At 57.0% G+C, this 19,403-nt stretch overlaps 1 protein-coding gene across 2 annotated transcripts; it reads left to right on the top strand.

Moving 5' to 3' along the window:
• Positions 1–6,031: 6,031 nt before the first annotated feature.
• Positions 6,032–17,732, top strand: HAPLN3 (hyaluronan and proteoglycan link protein 3). Of its 2 annotated transcripts, none has more exons than XM_073361487.1 (5): positions 6,032–6,126; positions 10,488–10,645; positions 12,248–12,616; positions 14,450–14,749; positions 16,388–17,732. In XM_073361487.1, the coding sequence occupies exons 2-5, from the start codon at positions 10,516–10,518 to the stop codon at positions 16,666–16,668; spliced, it is 1,080 nt and encodes a 359-aa protein (XP_073217588.1). In that variant the 5' UTR covers positions 6,032–6,126; positions 10,488–10,515; the 3' UTR covers positions 16,669–17,732. The 2 variants fall into 2 exon arrangements, with proteins under 2 accessions (XP_073217588.1, XP_073217590.1); XM_073361489.1 differs by having other exon boundaries at positions 10,492–10,645.
• Positions 17,733–19,403: the final 1,671 nt, after the last annotated feature.

Raw genomic sequence — 19,403 nt, forward strand, 5'->3', positions numbered from 1 at the left:
GAGGTCAGGACTAAGCCCAGCAGTAGAATGGCAGGGAGTGCTGCAAGGCAGGGCAGGGCTTAGTTGCATCTGCACATGCTTGGGAGACTTTTCCAGGTAGTGTCCATTCTGCCTGGTTTAGTAGGCACCAGCCTACTCTCACCTTATGCCTGTCCACACCCCAAATAAATACATGGGCTGGATGCCTCGACCCCCTCTAGCAGGGCTATGGGGCAGAAGCTGAGGCCACCTTCCTCAGGCTCAGCCCCTGCTGCAAGCATCCCAGGGCAGCCCTTTGACGTGGCCCCTCTTTGACCCCAAGGGCAGCAAGAGGGCTTGGGCTCTCCCTTCACGGCCCAGGCCCCCCTCCCTTGTTTTGGCAGCATCCTTCGGAAGTTGTTCCTGGAAGAGGCCGGAGAGCAGCTCGCAGGGTTCGGGCTGCGGAGGCAGGAAGCTGGCTGCAGGCCCCTCGAGCTGCAGGTCACACAGCAGAGCAGAGCAGAGACAGGCCCTCGCTGCCTCATGCTTCAGCCCCATCAGTCTGTCAGCTCTGCCAAGGGCCAGGGAGGCTGCTGCTCCAGGAACATGGGGGACCGGGGGAGGGATCCTCTCTCCCCCACCAACACAAAGAAATGCCAGGCCAAGATTACAGCCCCCTCTGGGCTCTCCCCTCCCCAGGGTACCCATTGCAGCCTCACACACAAGCTCATACGCTGCAAAAAACCTAAGTTTCAACAGGACTCACCCAGCAGGGCCTGTCCCAGCCTGCAGCTGAAGCACAAATCAATCAGAATCTGCCACAAGAGACCCCCTCCTCTGATCAACTAAACCGCACCCCACAGGCCCAGAGAAACAGGAAGTCTGAGAGGGCCCTTGTCAGCCTGGGCCCCACGCTATGTTATCCATGTAAACCTTGCAGAGACAAAGCTCCATCCTGCCTAAGGCCTCTTATCTGATCAGGAACCAGCATCAACACACAGGCACTGGTCACAGTGACCTTGCCTGGTGCTCAGGCACAAGGCTTCTCTGAAGCAGCAGCTGGGCCAGGGGCTCAGCCACTGCAGAGAGCAGCCAGACCCACCACAGAAGTTCCCACATTCTTTACAAGGCTTTTGTTTAACCAAAGGGTCTAGAGCAGCAAGTGTCTGGACACGTTCCCTTCCTGCAGCTAAACTCCTCCCCTACCACCCTTCGCTTCCCCCTCAGAGAAACCCAATGACAGCAACCTGGCCCCTTTTCTGCACCTAACCAGGCTCAGCTGCACCTTGTTGGCTCAGCTCAGGGCCATTCCCAGCAGGACCTCACCCGAGGTTTAACCCCCAAGCCTCCACGTTGCAGCTGGGTTCAGCCTCCCCCCAGGAGTGCCTCTGGGAGGGGTGTGTCAGAGCTGGGCACTGATTGGCGTGGGCTCTGTGTCTCTTGGGCTCCTCCAGGTGGCTCAGCCGGCTGGCACAAAAGGGAGGATGGCCCAGTGGGGAAAGGCCCAGCATCCTTCTGTCTGTGCAGCACAGAATGGTGCACATCCTGCCCCCGGCACCCTCCACTCAGGTCCTGCCCCTCTTTTCATTGATGCTGCTCATCCCATTCAGGGAAGGAGTCACAGGCATTGGGCAGCCAAGTCAGTAGGGGAAGGAGCTGCCACCAAAAACAGACGCATGAAAAGTCGCCACCTCCCCTCACCCTGACGGGTTTCCTGCTCGGCACAGGCTGGCCCGGCTCGGTGGCTGGCACCGCATGTGGCCTCCCTTGGCCAAGCATCCGGGAAAGGAGCGAGAACTCGTCTCCCCTTAACACATTCCAGGGCCTCGGCGGAGCCAGGGCTGCTGGCGCACAGGGCACTGTGCAGCTTTTTCCTCCCCACTGAAACAATGGAGCACGGGACTCAGCGTCTGGCCAAGGAGCACTGTGCCCTGATTGAAGGATTGCCAGGGACGGTGCTTCCTAGAGACACTGAGACAGGGGAGAGACAAAGGCACAAGAAAACAACTCGTGGAAACAAAAGGTGGCCAAGAAAACTACCACAGGTGGGGCAGGGAGCTTGAGCCAATGGGCAGGGAGCATCCAGATGGCAGCTTCTGCTCTGCCTGGCGCTGAGGAGAGGGCTGTGGACCTGTTCTCACTGGCTCCATGAAACCTCACCCCCAGACCTAGTTGAGGGAGGGAGGGAGGAAGCAGCTTCCTGGGCTGCTTGAATCAAGATGGAGCGCAGTCTACAGGGACCAGCGCAGCATGAAAGGGGAGGGCCGGTCCTGAGCTGCACTGGGCCACCTACACCATTTCAGGAGAAGGTGTCAGACTCCAGCACCCCTTGCAGGGTGGGTCCTCAGGAACCAGCTACTGTAGCAACCTCCTGCCGGGCGCCAGGGAAGATCTAATCAGGCCCTCATTGTCAGCTCTCTAGCAAACTGTTTAGCTGATAAAACCAAGCAGATTGTTGGAGGGTTAACAAGCAGCGACCAGGCATCTCTCCAGAGCCCTTCACACAGGGCCTACTAATAAGGAATGGATTCTGTGACATAGAAATGAGGGTTTCCCCAAATCCATGCAGGCACCAGCAATGCTTTAAGGCTGCTAGGTAGATGCTGCCAGGGCAGAACGAAGCAGCAGCCATCCTGCTCCCTGTGAGCACTCAGCATCTGTATCAAACATGAGTGCCAGGCACCTGATCCAGCCAAGCCCGGTGCTCAGGCTAAGTCTGTTCTGAAGCTGTGGCAGGGCCCTGTATTACAGCACTAATGTTAGCTGCTTTAGGTCTGACAGCCCGGTTCTTCCCAAAGCCTTCTGGGACCCTTAACTTCCACCAGGGCCTCAGAGCAGATGGGTAGAAGTGACTCCGGTCTACCACCCCCCTAGAAAGGCAGCCCCTGTGTTACTGCTCTGGGCTACTTAGGTTAAGCCTGCCTCTGGCTGTTGAAATTGAACCCCGAAGCCTAGAAGTTGGAGCGAGCACTGCCCAGCCACCCACACAGACATTGCTACTAGCCTTACGCACCCCACCTTCTTAGGCCGTCTCCTCCTCACTTACAAACACTGTCCTTCCCCCTTCCCTGTGGTCTTTCCTTCTGCCCCCTGGTTAGATGCCATTTCACCAAAGTCAGCACAGCTAGATAGCAGCTCCAATCTCCATTTCCCACTGAGGTCTGATATCCAGCTTGCCATGGGAATGTTTTCCCTATTTCTGCCTTGTCAAGTCATCTTCCTCACACCACGTTGGAGGGACCAGGAACCGGTATGCACGCAAAAGGCATGGGCATGTGTGGAGTGTCTGCCTGACCGGCCGTGCACCCACCCGCTCGTTTACAGTGTTCCAGCAGGAAACAGAAACTCGTCAATAAATCAGATAAATTCTGCCACCGTGCGAATAACCCCAGCAGCTCGCGGTGGAACTGGAGCTGGTCTAAGCAGACAGTGGGAGAACAGGCAGCAAAGGGACTTGCTCTTTCGTTCAGCCGTGTACGCAAGCGGAGGAGGTTACCCCTGACTAGTGACAAACCAAGCTGGAGCACTCTGCATCCCATCATGGACTGTCCCTCTCATGCCTTTCCTAGCAGGCCCAGATCCCCACGTCTCTTGAGCCATTGGAAAGGAGTAGCTGGGCTGAGAGGTCACAGCACCTATTTAGTGCTGCCCATCAGGGCTTCCTATCAGAGACAGGAGCGGTTGGCTCATGACTGGGATAGTGGGGGGGCTGGCCCGTAAAAAAACTTCCAGGCATTGGGGAGCAGCTGGCTTAGTGCTTCTCAGAGATTATTAGAATCATAGACTATCAGGATTGGAAGGAACCTCAGGAGGTCATCTAGTCCAACCCCCTGCTCAAAGCAGGACCAATCCCCAATTTTTGCCCCAGATCCCTAAATGGCCCCCTCAAGGATTGAACTCACAACCCTGGGTTTAGCAGGCCAATGCTCAAACCACTGAGCTCACAGAGATCAAAGGAGAGGGTGCAACTTTCAGGGACATGGGACCACACTGAACAGGACACAGACAGGCCCTGGCTGGTACCATAGTGAAGCACAAGCTGTACTTCTCAGTCCCAGAGCCAGGCAGTGCCTGTGTGCTCACTGAGGGTTGGGTATTCAGTTCTAGCTCCTAAGGCCCTTGATTCTTTTGCACATAAGGAACCACCCCATCCAGTTCTGAGTTCCAGTTCACCCCAGGAAAGGCTGCCCCCAGCTCCGAGGCCCGACCTGCCACGGGAAAGGCTGCCTGGCTGGGAAGAGCTGGCGGTTTGTTTTTGAAAGAGTTGTTTTCTTTCCGGTTTGAATGAATCCAGGTTGGAGGGTTGAGCGGGATCCGGGCCCCAACGCCTCTGCTCAGGGGCAGCTCATTTCCTCATCATAAAATAACAAACCTGAGATGTGTGGCTGCAGAGCCCCGGCCCAGAGAGGGTCAAGGGTCAGAGGGGTCACTGCGCACACAGCTCTCTAATTCCTCTTCTCATTCACACCCTGCAGATCCGTCAGCAGCACAGAGCTATAAACAGGGCCTGTGGAATCCCTGGCCTCAGGGAGTCTGAGTGGGGAAACAGTCCACCCATTCTCTGTCCCGGCAGGGCTAGAGCCCGAGGACTTTCACCACTGAGGCTAATGTTTGCATGCCCATGTGCATGTCTGCATGTGTGCATGGGTATGCATTCATTTGAGCACACGTGTATGTGGATGCTGACCTGTAAACCAGGAGAATGGCAGCAATCTAAAACCCAAAAGGGCCAAATTGTTGCCATCAGCTGAGTGCCAGCAGCCGTGTGCCATCCGCGCTCTGCCAAGGCATTGCGCTGAGAAGAACAACCAACCCCCTCCTCTCGGTCAGATTTCTCTGGTGCCCTTAGCCATGCAACCCTTTCCCAGGCCACCAAGTGTGGGCAGCGACGTAGTGACTAGGCCAGGGCCCCGTGTGAAACCCAAGAATGGGCTGGTGTGGGCTGTTTATTTATCTGTGTTAACGACCACGTGGTGCCCATCATCACACTGCCCAGGCATCTCGCAACTCATTGAGATCAAGCAAAGAAATATTTATTTGTGACATCCCAGCCTTCTCCTCCTGACCCCCAGCAAAGCCCATAGCTCTGATCAAAGCATTCTCTGCTAGGGAGATCAGAGTGCACACTTGGGGAGCTCCCCGGCCCAGCTGCTGCTCTGGTCCCTGCCTAGTTCTCCTCTCATGGCCCCTTGTTTCTTCTTTGGCTCCATGGCTCCTCCTCTGCCCACGAAGCTAAACCCCAAAAACCTTCATCTGAGTTGGGCACGTGCCTTGGACTAGCAGGATTCAGAGTCCCCATCCAGACTGTGATCTCAGGAGATGCTCAAGGGGGATGCTGCCAACAGGCCTGGCTAACCCATGTCCGGCAGTGCCAGGCTCTGCGATGGTTTCCTCAGCATGGTGCCTTCTCTCAGTGCATGGGCCATTCCCTCCTGGAGTCTCAAAGAGCCTCACCCGTAGGCAGGAGTGGGACTGCTGCACACTTGACCTGATGACAGGCAATATACTCTATGGCCGAAGGTTAGAAGACAGTAGAGGTCAGACTGATGGGAGGTGATGCACCCCACCAAATACCTGCCTGGGACAGGGCATCGTGCCATGGCTTGAATCCCTTGTTCGGCTTTTTAGTCCCCTTCTGATGCGGGGCAGGTTGTCACAGATGTGGCCATCTTTCTTTGGCCAATGGCTTCCATCTGATGTCTTCTGGGGTCCACTCTAGAGAGACGAGATCCCCACCTGGGCCAGCTCCCTCTCCATGCTCCAGTGCAGGGGCAGCAGTGTGCAGAAGGGCTCTGTGGGGCACTGGTCAGAGTCTGAGATCCACTGGCCTAGGACGATGCCGAGATGTTAATGGAAATTCTTTGATCGCTTGCGGAAGCACTATCCTAACTCCCCTTTGTATTCTGGACAACAGACTGGAAACTCAGTGACCGTCATTCTCCATCCCTCCTCTGCCCCCACTCTCCGCTCCCTGAGGCACGGATGGGAAATGGAGTGTGTTTCCCTTTAAGAGGCTGGCTCTGGAGTAGTGAGGATTGTCCTGCTGCTGTTTCCTTTTAGCCCATGCAAGAGCCCTAAACACATTTCACTTCAGCCCTCCAGCTTGACTCAGGCGGGGAAACCCAGGAGCTCCTCAACTTTCCCGAGGACACTGACCGGCTCCCACGTGTAAGTAGGGGATGACTGAAGACCCCAGAGCTTTTCTGCACAGGGGATGGGGTGGGAGAGCAGGAATCCTGCTTTCTGTGCCCCTTTCCAGTGGGACTGAGCGTGGATCCGCTGGTGGGGACATTGGAAAGAGTAGGGGGCTGCCCAGGAAGTTAGTGGGGGACTGCAGGAACCCTGTTAACTGCACGGAATCTGCCTGCTAACCAAGCCCAGAGTTGGGAGACCCCTTGGGAGTGAGGCTGGTGCTGGAGGTTCTGCTGGGACAGGACAGAGAGCACAGGCGTGATCGCTTGGGGCTTAAAACCAACCTATGATCTGTCTCAAAGGGTGACTCTTGGGGTAAGGGAATCCCTGGATACAGGGCAAGGGGCTAGCGAATGCTTTGCTGTGCCAGCGGTGAGGCTCTGATAGTACCAGCCCTTGGCACTCGGAACGGGGTCCTTCGGGGCAACTGGATCCCAGGTGCATTACAGAGCAAAGTACTGGCTACAAATGGAAAGACAAATAGCTGGGGGCGAGAGGAAGGAAGTGGCAGAGGCGGAAGGGGGGTGAGGGCTGGTGTGGGTCGAAATGAAACACAAGAGCCAGATAAAGGGAGCCCAAGCTTCAAATGCAGAATCCCGGGAGGCTCAGCTCGGCACGTGGGTTCGTATGTACCTGGACTTCCCATGCTGGAAGGATGGTCCTGGTGGATCTCTGGTTGACCTGGTTTCAGAGGTGTGTAAATGACAATAGTAGCTAGTGGACTATAGAGCAGTGGGTCTCTGCCTGTGGCCCGCTCCATCCTTTGAGGATCTCAGGCCAGTATCTCCCTCCAGATAGGGAAACTGAGGTAGGGTAGGGGAAGTGTCACCCAGGGAGACCGTGTCAGAGGTGCAAATAGAACCCAGGAGTCCTCACTCACTGCCCTGAACTCTGGCCACAAGCTGCCTTGCTCCCAGCTGGCTGGGTGTGAGGCTCCTATACTAGGACTAGAACCCCTGTACCCTGGGGCACCGGTCCAGGCAGTTTCCTGGGCTGGTGCAGCAGGGAGCTGACTGTGTGGCTCTGGCATGCATCACTCTGAAGGGAAAGGGCTGCATACCTTCGCGCTGCCCGGTCTCTGCACGCTCCCTGCTCTCACATCCCCCAGACGGATGGATGGTGGCGGTTTCAAAGGAGCTTGTAAACCCTGTCTAAACAGGGGGCACCGATGTCAAATTCCTTCCAGGGACCGACTCCAGTAGCAGACTGCAGAGCTGATGAGTATAGGGCACCCTCTGCAGGCTCTAAGGGAGCTTGCAGCCAGCCAAATATTTCTGGAAGATATGCTCCAGTTCAAACCAGGAATTATTTGGGGGAACTGCTATGGCCTATGGTATGCGGGCAGGCAGACTACATGATTACAGTGATCCCTGCTGGCCTGAGAATCTATAAATTTCTGGGAACTGCACCTAGTCGGTCTTGAGCTGGCTCCACTTGATTTGGTTCTCCATGGCCTATGAAGCCTTAAGAAGTGTCTGCTCATAATGCCGGAGGGTCTGAGGAGCTTCCCCTAAAGAGATCTGGGATTTGCAAAACAATTGTTCTCTTCCCTAGTTCAGCTCTAATGTCTCCCACTTGCCGTATGTTAAAGAGGCACCTGCTGAACGCGACAAACCCGGTCAGTTCTTGTCCTAGTGATAACATGGCTTAGTCCTAGATGTAAGAGCGGGAGAGTCCCCTGCCAAGGATAGCCTTGGGGCAGGTTTGCTCCTGAGAGGGTGCTCGGCAGGGTTCTGTCCAATGGCGTTAAAGGACCAAGAGAGGGAAGGAAGTTCCCTGGAGAGCTGGGTGAGGAATGGGTTTTGGGGGGTCCCTGGCAATTCCAAAAACGAGAATGAAAACAATGGTTCCGGGGCAGCTGAAATTGGAGGTCCAGTTCCAACCATATTCATGGGGCTGCGACTGGTTTTAAATGACACGGAAGGAAGTTTCAAAACAAAAAGTCATTTTGATCTGAAAAATCCAAACGTTTCCGCTTTTTCAAAACTTTCCCATGTTTCTGACGCAGTTTTGACACAAATTTGCAAAATGTTTCAGTGTCGCTGAATCTGCTGTTTTCGATGGAAAATAGTTCCAGCCAAACAGTTTTGCCCAGCACTAACTCCAGGTTCTTCCCTCAGATTTTCAACTAGGAGGTCGCACATCCCAGGGCTCTTTGGAGTCCTCCATTCCCCTCACAAGTCCCCTATTTGCCACCCTCTCATCCCCTTCTATTTCAGAGACTCTGTACGACCCTCCTCACCCCCTCCTTCATGCTAGGAATGCTGTGTGCCCCTTTTCACCATACCAGCATCCTCCAATCTCCCCACTATGCCAGGGCTCTGTGTGCCCCCTCATTGTTGTGTGTATTACTATAGCATTTAGGATTCCCCATCGTGGACCCATTGTGCAAGGTGCTGTACAAACACAGACCAAGAAGAAAACAGTCCCTGCCCCTTCCCTCCTACATGCCAGGGATTCCATGTGCTTCCAGTCCTCCCCTCCCCCATGCCAGGATTCTCCATTCTCCCCCCATGTCCCCTCCCCCAGACCACTGTCTCCCATTTCCCCCTCCCCTACATGCCATGGGCTCTGGGTGTCCTCTCATTCCTCCCCCACCCCATGCCTCCTATTCCTCATTTCACCACCGTGGCAGAGGCTCTGTGTGCCCACCCATTCCCCACTCTGCCACATGCCATAGGGTCTTTGTGCTCCCCATCCTGGGGTCCCCCATTCTCCCCCACAAGCCCTGGGCTCTGTATGCAGCACTCAAAAGTTATCACATTACACACAGAGAAATGCCACCAGGAGTAGCGTAAGGCCTTGCAAACTCGGTCCCTGACAAAAGCTGCCCAGAGGGCGAGAACGTCCATGGACTCTCTGAAACACCTGTTGTCTCATCCTGCCCTCACGTGCTTTCCCTGGAAAGCTCAGCGAGTGGCGAGCAGGGGATTGTTTAGGGGAGGAAATAGGGGTTTGCAATGCTGCTTCTGTGGCTATTCTCCAGACGGGTACTGGAGTCCTCGGAAGGGCTCAGCAGCCTGGTGCAGAGATGTAATTGGATTCTAAGTGTACCGTCAGAGAGGTTAAAGCTCACGTTGGCATTTAGCAAACTGGCTGTGTTTTGGTGCCGGCGGCCGTGTGAGGAGTGGGGTGGGAGCGCTGTGTGGGGAGCCCCTACAGCAGGCATAAGGCTGCCAGGCATCCAGTTTTCGACCAGAATGCCGAGTCGAAAAGGGACCGTGGTGGCTCCGGTCAGCACCATCGACTGAGCTGTTAAAAGTTGGTGGTGCTGAGGGGCTAAGGCAGGCTAGTCCCTAGCTGTCCTGGCTCCAAGCTGTGCCCTGGAAGCAGCCAGTAGGTCCAGCTCCTAGGCGAGGGGCCAGGAGGCTCCAAGCGCTGCCCCTGTCCCGAGCACTGGCTCCGCACTCCCATTGGCCGGGAACCAGGGCCAACGGGAGCGGTGCCTGCAGGTGAGAGCAGCATGCAGAGCCTCCTGCATGCCCCCGCACCACCACCACCTAGGAGCCGGACCTGCTGGCCGCTTCCGGGACGTAGCGTGGAGCCAGGACAGCTAGGGACTAGTCTGCTGTAGCCCTGCGGTACTGCTGACCGGGAGCCACCCGAGGTAAGCCTGCGCCCCAACCTCGAGCCCCAACCCCCACCCTGAACCCCTCATCCCTGGCCCCACCCCAGAGCCCGCACCCCCAGCCAGAGCCCTCACCCCCAGCTGGAACCCAGAGCCCCCTGCTGCACCCTGAACCCCTCATTTGTGGCCCCACCCAGAGCCCACACCCTCAGTTAGAGCCCTCACCGTCACCCCAACCCCCTGACCCAGCCCAGTGAAAGTGAATGAGGGTGGGGAAGAGCGAGCCACTGAGGGAATGGGAATGTAGTGAGTGGGGGTGTGGCCTCAGGAAGAGGCAGGGCTAAGGTGTTGGGTTTTGTGGGAGTAGAAAGTTGGCAACCCTAAGCAGGCACTGTGGGGGATGGCAGTAGGCGCTCAGGCTGTGAAATATGCCCCTGCTATACTCGGCCTAGCCTCTCCCAGCAGGCTATACTTTAAACGGTAGGGGAGTATTTTCAAACGGAGCATGCTCAGGCAGTTGCCTGTACGGGGTGTGTGCACTAGCTCAGTGTGTGCAAATGACAAAACATACGTGCCCCAAGCCCAGCGGTGAGTGCAAACTCACTTTTGCACATGTAAATTCTATCCCGTGCATGTGCACGGGCGAGCACGCGAGAACTGCACACAGAGCGACTCGCTTGTGCGAAGCCGCAGGTGGGCTAGCAGCAGCTGGGCCGAGGGGGAGACAGCCCCCTGGGCATTGCCACAGCCTCCTCGCTCTCTTGGGCAGGCAGGCGTTCCTCCGCCCCCCGGGAGCGATGCTGCTGCTATCCCTGGTTGTGACGCTTCTGCAGCTGGGCCGAGGCAGCTGTGGGCTCCCCTTCTACAACGGCTTCTACTACGACCACGTCATGAACGACAAGGGCAACGGCAATGGCAACGGCGAAGGTGCGTGTGGTGGGGAGGGCAGGGTCGACCTGGAGAGGGGATGGCCCTTAGTACCAGCCGCTAGGAGTGCATGGTCCAGAGAGGCTACTGCTCGTGTTTATGGGCCGGGAATCCTGGTGCAGGCCGGGCAGGCATCGATCACCCACTGCCCTTCCCCGTTCCTGAGGCAGTAGGCACGTGGGGTGTGAAAGATTGGAGTGTTGCCTGGAGGTGTAGATCGGGGTGGGAGCTGTTGAGGAGGCTGGGGCAGTCAAGGGGCAGAGGATGTGGGTGTGAGTCGAGGGTCTTTGCCTCCTAACTTCGGGTGGGTAATTCAGAGGGAGAGAATGACAGTTGCCAGGCTCACACCAGGCATGTTGGGGCTGTTTCACCCCACAGCCAGCTGATAACATCCCCCTCCCATAAAGCTCCCCTCCGCCGGGTGGAACGTAGGGGAGTTTTCCCCCGTCGCCTTACCTGCAAATCTCCCCTTGCCCTCCTCTGCCCTGCCAGGATGCCAGGACTGCGTCCCCTTGGCTCTCGCTCCAGTTGGAAGATCCCTGGGGGAGTAGAATGGAACTGATTTGAACCTGGTCTGATGGGGTCCTCTGCCCCGTTCATCCGTCTCACTCCCCCCTCTTCCCCGGTCCTCTCCTCTTGTGCAGTCACAGAATTAGAGATAGCAGAGGTGGAGCAGCTGAGGAGCTGCCATCCGGTCGGGTCCACCCTCTTGCCCATCAGGCTGGGGCTCGATTGGGCCCTGCAGCCTCTTCCCTGGAGATTCGTCTCCTCCAGTTGCAAGCGGCCCCAGCAACTCGCACCCCTTCCCTTCTGAGATGACGGCTCAGCCTAACGGCCGTTTGCTGTCCGAAAGGGCTTCCTGAAATGCGGGCCAAATATCCCATCCGAGGCTCCAGATCTACCCTCTTGTTCCACCCTGAACAACCCTTCTCCCTCCCAGGGGACCCTCAGGTTCGCACACTTGTGCGGCTGGTGGGGACTGGGCTCAAATAGGTGCTGCCCCACAGGGAAGTTGCCCTCTGCTGGGCACTGGGTTCCCTCCAACCCCAGCAGCATCTGATGCCACCTGCCTCCCTTCCTCTCCAACATTCATGCAGGAGCGGCGGGAGGGGGCACGGGATGCCACAGGAGGAAGTGATGATGAACGGCGGGGGTGGGGAGGGTGAGCGAGTGGAGGAGGAGGGGGTAGATAGTGTGAGGGAAGGGGCAGAGTACAAGGGGGGGTGGGAACAATAGTGCAGGAGGTGAGGCTCACAGGGCCAGATTGGTATCAGTCAATGGTGTGGTGAGTTGCAGGAGTTACTGTGCTCAGAGCAGGGCAGATTGCTCCCTCCCCCCTTCCCTGTCACAGACCCTCCCGTCCCTATACACGCCTAGCTCTTCCCAGGTCCCTATACACCCTGCTGGAGGGTGCTTGGCCGCCCTGCTGGACCGTAACTGCCCTAGAACCCCTTAGTGGGGATGCCTGTGGGGTAGGCTGCCCCTTCCCTTGTAGCATATGTGGGGAATCCACTCCCCCGTGGGCCGCAGAAGCGCCCTGAGCTGGAGGGACGGGGTCCCCTGGCAGTACTCATTCCCCCTGTGGCCCCTCTCCCCCGCCAGTTCACTTCAATGGCGTGAAGCTGGTGGTGGAGACCCCGGAAGACGCAATCTTCACCTACCGCGGTGCCAACATCACTCTGCCCTGCCGCTACCACTACGAGCCCACGCTGCAGACGCCACGCAAGATCCGCGTCAAGTGGTCCAAGCTGCGGGAGGACAACACCAAAGAGCGGGACGTGCTGGTGGCCATCGGGCTGAAGCACCGTAGCTTCGGCGAGTTCCGGGGCCGCGTGCACCTGCGCCAGCGGGGTGAGCAGGAGGCGTCCCTGGTGATCAGCGACCTGCGCCTGCAGGACTACGGCAAGTACCGCTGCGAGGTGATCGACGGGCTGGAGGACGAGAGCGGCATTGTGGAGCTGGAGCTGCGAGGTGAGCGGGCTGGCGTCCGGTGCTATGGTGGGAGGGGGAGAGGGGGCAGGGGAACAGATGGGGCAACTCCCCCTCACACAGAGATTTCCCTGGGGTTACTGGGGACAGTAACTGGCACCCAAGAAGCTGTCCCCTTTGAGGCTCCTGAGTGGGATCAGCGTAGGTTCTGGGTCCTTCTGCGGCTGCCCCTCTCTGGGGCACCCCCATGCCCAGCCAACACGGGGGTTGTGCGTGTGCCAGGACACAGCAGTTCAGGAAGAAGCTCTCCCACTGGGTGGGTGAGGGTGAAGGAAGGTACAAGGTACCTTCCTCATAAAAATTGCCACCGAATCCTATGGCCCTGCTCACCCAGATCGGCATCCCTGCAGTGTTATTGCCACGTGCCATCGCCTTGCACTTGCGTTACGTCAGGTTAGACTCGCTGGAGCTCCTTGGGGCAGGGAGAAAGAAGGGATGTCTTCTTATTCCTTGTTTGTACAACACCTAGCACAGCGGGGCTCTGATCTTTGACTGGGGCCCTTAGGTACAGTACTACTGCAGCAATCCAATAACACTGCACTAGGCTTCTGTGGCTCACCCTCCGTCCAGTGCAGCCGACACTCGCACTACCCGTGTATTATGCAGTGCACCGGTAACCTACAGCCACTCAGTGTGGCTCCCCCTAGTGGAGGCTGGGTGAAGGAGTCTGCTGCTGGCTTTGCGCTGACAGAGCTGGGCGTTTTACCCCAAGCAGAAGAGGCGGCTGTTTAAAGATCCAAAGGCCCCGTGGTCAAGTCCTGCTAACAGTGACCTCCAACTCCAGGGGCGCGGCGTGATGTCCAGTTGTAATGCTGCAGGACTGGGGGCCTGTCACTAAGGCATACACTAGTGTTTTTTTTAAGATGGTAGCTCTCACAGGTGGGAGGAGGGGGCATCAGACCACAGAACGCATGTGTCTCTCTCTCCCCCCCTCCCTGGCCTAATTTCTCGCTGCTGGATCTGTGCAGCGCAGGGCACACTGCACAGGGAATTGGTGCTGGAGAAAGACTAAGCAGGGTGTGAAACACCCCACCTGTGGCTCTGTGATCCAGACGGAAAGTCACCCCCTAGGATGTTCTCCTTCTCCATAGGCTCAGACCCCAGCTCCGCATCGCGGTCCCAGACTCACAGCCACCCAGAACGGTGGGAAATGTCCCATTTCCTGCCACCTTGTTGTGTTCCTGACCCAGTGCCACCCAGTGCAGCAGAGGGACTTGTACCAAGCCGCCTTCCAGCCATTTGGAGGACGGAGGCTTTGAGTGAGGGGCAAGTTTGCTGGCTACTGGCACCAGCCTTCAAAGCTCTCCCAACTAACTCTGAGCACGCAGAGATCATGCCTCACTCTGGCCACCAGGTGTCACCATTGACATGTGTCATTGTCCCTTTGGTCTTCGGACTGGCCGCTTGATTCCAATAAGACAGGGGCTGCGCTGAACTCAGATGAGATCCTGGGCCTGAAGTTTGAGGTGCTCAGGGGCCTTTCTTTCCTGGACGATCCAATGAGTGAAACCCCAGGAGAGAGGCTGTTCTCACAAGGGGCTTTGGAGACGCTTCTGGGACGTCTCTGAACCCTAGCGCGGTTTGGGGTTCGTCTGTGCCTAGGTCTTGATCCTGTGAGTTTGGAGCCATGAGCTTGGGAGGGGGCAGAGTCCTGCTGTAACACCCTCTGCTTGCTGGGAGCCCCACACTGGATGTGTTGGTGGGGATCTGTACCGTCCACCCCAGGGGTGTGTGTCAGGTTGCGGGCATAGCCAGAGGGGGCTACCCTTCACAGTGGCTCTGTGACCCAGCCATTCCCTCTCTCTTTCTCTCCAGGGGTGGTTTTCCCATACCAGCCTTACCACGGTCGCTATCGACTCAACTTCCATGAAGCCAAGAAAGCCTGTGAGGAGCAGGACGCTGTGATTGCGTCCTTCGAGCAGCTCTTCAAGTCCTGGGAGGAGGGGCTGGACTGGTGCAATGCCGGATGGCTGCTGGATGGGACAGTGCAGTACCCCATTTCCATGCCCCGGGAGCCCTGTGGTGGCAAGCTGGCCCCCGGCATTCGGAGCTACGGCGAGCGCCACAAGAACCTGCACTACTTTGACGTTTTCTGCTTCTCCTCTGCTCTGAAAGGTGAGCCTGGCATCTGCAGGGCTCATAGTTAGGTGGGAGACCTGCTTGATGCTGCAGAGAAGGGGGGTGACCAGTAGAGGGGCGCTCTTTTTGCAGGGCACAGTGTGGTGGCAGGGGGTGCCGCCTGTTGGAAGGGACACTTCTTCGCTGAAATGTAAAACTGAGGGCCTGCGAAGACCCAGTAGAACTTCTCTAAGAGTCGGGGTGTTTGAGCCAGCCAAATTCTAACCTGGGTAATTCCATCCACCTCCCTAAATTCTCAGAACACCTTCAGTTAGATCTGGGATTCTCCTCCATTGCCCAGACTGAAATGGTAGGTAGCATTGCTGCATGCTGGTAAACTGCATCCATGCCCCATGCTAGAGGTCGCTGGGTCAAGCAATTGCTCCATTTCGGTTACAAATCGGTTTGGGATGCAAGGCGAGAGAGACTGGCAAAGCTGTGTCATTCAAATGGCTAACATGGTACCAGCCTGTGCCAGCATCAGGGGAACCACCGGTTCTGTAATACAGGGCCTGACTCTTCCTTCTGCGGACACAAAGGGGCCACAAACCCAGGAGAACCAGCACTGCGAGAACTCCCCAGGCTTTGGGGCATGCCTGGCAAAGCTGGTATGCCCAGCTGTTGATGTGTGGTGAAGTGTTTAGATCAGGGAGGGGCAAACTTTTGGGCCCGAGGGCCACATCTGGATATGGAAATTGTATGGGGTGGGGGGTCCATGAATACTCATGAAACTGGGGGTTGGAGTGTGGGAAGGGATGAGGGCTCTGGCGGGGGTGCGGGCTCTGGGGTGGGGCCAGAAATGAGGAGTTCAGCATGCAGAAGGGGGCTCTGGTATGGGGCTGGGATGCAGGTGTGTGTGTGAGGGCTCCAGGTGGGGGTGCGGGCTCTGGGGTGGGAATGAGGAGTTGGGGGTGCAGGAGGGTGCTCCAGACTGGGACTGAGGGGTTCAGAGGGTGAAAGGGGAATCAGGGCTGGGGTAGGGGGTCATGGCACAGGAGGGGGTCAGGGGTGCAGGCTCCGGCAGCTCTTACCTCAAGCAGCTCCCAGAAGCCGCGGCATGTCTTCCCTCCGTCTCCTACGTGGAGGTATGGCCAGGCGGGTCTACGTGCTGCCCTGTCTGCAGGTGCCACCCCTGTAGCTCCCATTGGCTGTGGTTCCCGGCTAATGGGAGCTGCGGGGGTGGTGTTTAGGGCAGGGGCAGCGTGCAGAGACCCCTGGCTGCCCCTACGCGTAGGAGCTGGAGGGGGGACATGCCGCTGCTTCCGGGAGCCGCACGGAGCCACGTCAAGTGCAGAGCAAGCCCCCCAACCCCACTCCCTGGCTGGAGCACCGGAGCGGGGAAAGCCCCGGAACCTGCTCCCTGGCGGAAACTCAAGGGCTGGATTAAAATGTCTGAAGGGCAGGATGCGGCCCCCGGGTCGTAGTTTGCCCACCTCTGGTTTAGATGGTATCAAATCCCTTTGGCCCCTTCCCCATTCTTGTGCCAGGGAGAGCACAGCCTGTTTCTGAACTCCCTAACTTATGTGAATTCCCATTCCTAGCACCTCCTGTGGGCGAGGGGTTTTCCTGTAGGGCCGGCCATGCTCAGTGTTCCTCCGCCTCCCAGTGACCACCCCCTCTGCCTCTCTCCTCCAGGGAAAGTTTACTACCTGGCTCACCCGGAGAAGCTGACGTTGGAAGAGGCCAAGCAGGCCTGCCAGGATGACGGGGCTGAACTTGCCAAGGTGGGGCAGCTCTATGCGGCATGGAAGTTCTTCAGCCTGGATCGCTGTGATGCTGGCTGGCTGGCAGATGGCAGCATCCGCTACCCCATTGCCTTCCCCCGGCCCAACTGCGGCCCACCGGAGCCGGGGGTCAGGAGTTTCGGCTTCCCCGACAAGGGCAAGTTTGGGGTTTATTGCTACAAGCTGAACTAAGGAATGGGGAGGGGCTCCCTCTTTGCCAGTGGACACTTCCCTGCCTGGTGCTTCCTGGATTTAAAGGGTCAGGTTTCCAGGGTGTTGGGGTATTTTTTAATTTCAATTGTTATTTTTTTATTTTCCATTTTTTTCACTAAAGGGAATCTTCTCTGGGTTGCTGGGCCCTGGCGTCTCGCTAATCAGCCAAGTGCCACCTCTGCGTCTCTCTCGTGGCTAGGAATGGGGCACCAGATCTCCTTCCACCCAGCCAGTGGAGGGAGACTCAATGGTCTCTCAGGTTGGGGAGCTTGGTGTCTGGTACCAGCTGGCTCCATCCCTTGGTCACAGGGTCAGTGAGATAAGAAGTGACAGGTTCACGTACATCCACTTGGGCTAGACATTCATTTCCTAGCAGGGACGCATCCAGGCACTGGAGAAGCACAGCGCGTGCAACTGGGGGATAGCAAAGGCAGACGCTCTGTGGACATGCTCCAGTTTCACTGGTACCAAAGGGGAACAGCTGTCTCTAAAGCACAGACTGCTCTGCCATCCCATCCCAGCCAGCACGGAAGGCACCAAATCAACTGCAAGCCAGAACTTAACACTCTCCCCCATCCCCCAGTTAATGTGGGCGAATGATCAACCACACACAAGTGACTCACAACTCACCAACATCCTTCCCCTGCCCTCAAAGTCCTTCCCCTTCCCCTCCCAATGAAGCGCAGATGAGGTCAGAGATATTAGGCATAATTCTAAGCCTAGAGGCCCAGAGCTAACACAGCTCAGGCCTCGTGTGTCCCGGGAGACTCCCTCTCTCCCCCGCCCACCCCCCTCCAGTCCCTTCTTTCTCTGCAGGATCTGGCTGTGTTTCAACTCTCTGAGACTCCAGTCTGAGGTTGGCGGTTTCCAAGGGCACTGAAAGGTGGTACTGTGTGTGTACTGGGTGGAACTCTCCGGTTTGCCTGCCTTGTTCTCCACCGGCCCCTCTCCCAGGCACCACTTGAATCCCAGGGGCTCGGTCTTTGTGCGTTTTATTGTGAAAAGATGTATTCTCCTGGACCTCTTCAAATAAAGCTTTGGAGAAAGCCCCAGAGGTCTGAAACTGTGTCCTGGGTGGCAGGACAAATTCTGCGGCGTTCTTCCCGGCCAGCAGCGGCAGCTCTGGGGACACCACTCTGCGAAGGATTTTAGAAAGGGAATGCACTCGGGGTACTGGGCTCAAAGTGGAGCGCCCAGGACTTGGAAGAACAGGAGGTGTTGGAGATAAGAACCGAAGGGCATCAGCGGAGCGGTCTATGAACAAAGCTGTATGGCTTAGCAGGCCCGGGGGGCAGAGTGGGGATTAGGGCAGAACTGAGGAGCCTCCTCAGAAGTGGGGGGAGAAGTAGCAGAACTGGAGCCGTGGGGAAGGCAGAGTGAAGGTTCCTCGGCAGGTTGTGGGGAAAGGCAGGAGCAGAAGAGCAGGGTGGAAGGCTGCAGATCCGGGTGGAGGCGCATCAGCAGTTGTGTATGGGGGATGGGGGGGAGCCCTGGGCTGGAGTAGCTGTGAGGGCAGGATGGAGGGGTGTTCCCTGGGGATGAAGTGGGGGGAAGTGCATTGTCTGCCAGTGGCCCATAACTCTCCTGGCAGCAGATCAGTGTCCGCTTTCCCGATGGTTTGGAGTTTTTAAACAAGCAGGAGATTTTCCAAACAAATTACTCAACACAGTACTGGTGCTTCCCTGTATCGGTAAGTTAGGTGCCTTCCCATGCCCTTAAAATGCCATTTCTATTATGGGCTGTAGTTCCCCGGACTTACCCCAGCAACCCTCTGTATCCTGGTGAAATGTGTCAGAGTTTGTCTCAGCTGTGAGCTCCCAAAAGTCCTGGCGCTCTGGATATGAGATCAACAGCACAGGTCTAGGAACTGGGCTTCTCGTATTTGCAGTCTCGTCAGTTGTTTCTCTAATTAGGGCTAATTAATTGCCCAGGCCAGACGGGAAATGCTGAGCATTGCTGAGCTTGACAGGCTGCTGAATCATCTTTAAAGGTTAATGGGGGAACGTCTTCATGACAGGAGATTGGTATGGCTGGGCCGGTCTCAGACACTGCAGTCGGGGGAGCGCGTGACCAGGGCCTCCCAAACAATGGCCTGCTGATGATGTGCTGGTGGCTGGCAGAGAGCTGACTGGGTATGTGTCTCCGCCTTGTAGTAAAAGAAGCTAGAAGTGCATTGAATACTTTGCTACTGTTAATTTTCCATGGGAGTAGCAGCTGTGGCTCCCACAGGGGTATTTGGTATGTACCCCGGGGGGCAACCCAAGTGAGCAGAGGGGAAGCCTGCAGGATCATGAATGGGAGGAGAGGGAAGAAGAGAGGCTGGCTGATTGCATATGGGAGGAAAAGTGGGATCTGTGCAATGGCATGGGGGGGGGAGTGATCTCCACTAGAGAGTTGCTGTGTTGTGTTGGGGAGAGGGAAGCGATAGCTGTGACTGGCTATGCCGTGCAGCTGGGGTGGGGCTTCTTTAACTCATCTGCTGCAGCTGCTGTGCCCTGAGGATGTAGGTTTTGCCCCCAGATTCCTACCTGCAGTGGTGAGTCTGGCTGAAGCTGGGGGATACCGAGACCTCGGCTGCTGCCCCCAACAAGAAGGCTGCTCCCTGCACAGTTCGCTAATAGAGAGAGGAGTTAGTACCTCCAAGAGCTCCCCCACTGCAGGGAGCAGCATGTGTGTGGAGGAGTAGTGTGATTTCCCATTGCCTGGATAAAGAC

This window comes from Lepidochelys kempii, chromosome 10 (genome assembly GCF_965140265.1).
Source record: "Lepidochelys kempii isolate rLepKem1 chromosome 10, rLepKem1.hap2, whole genome shotgun sequence".
In the NCBI taxonomy this organism is placed as follows: Eukaryota; Metazoa; Chordata; order Testudines; family Cheloniidae; genus Lepidochelys; species Lepidochelys kempii.

Coding starts and splice junctions, on each gene's coding strand:
- HAPLN3 (XM_073361487.1), top strand. CDS start 10,516: ATGCTGCTGCTATCCCTGGTTGTGACGCTTCTGCAGCTGGGCCGAGGC. Junction 10,646..12,247: donor CGGCAATGGCAACGGCGAAG/GTGCGTGTGGTG, acceptor CTCCCCCGCCAG/TTCACTTCAATGGCGTGAAG. Junction 12,617..14,449: donor TGTGGAGCTGGAGCTGCGAG/GTGAGCGGGCTG, acceptor CTTTCTCTCCAG/GGGTGGTTTTCCCATACCAG.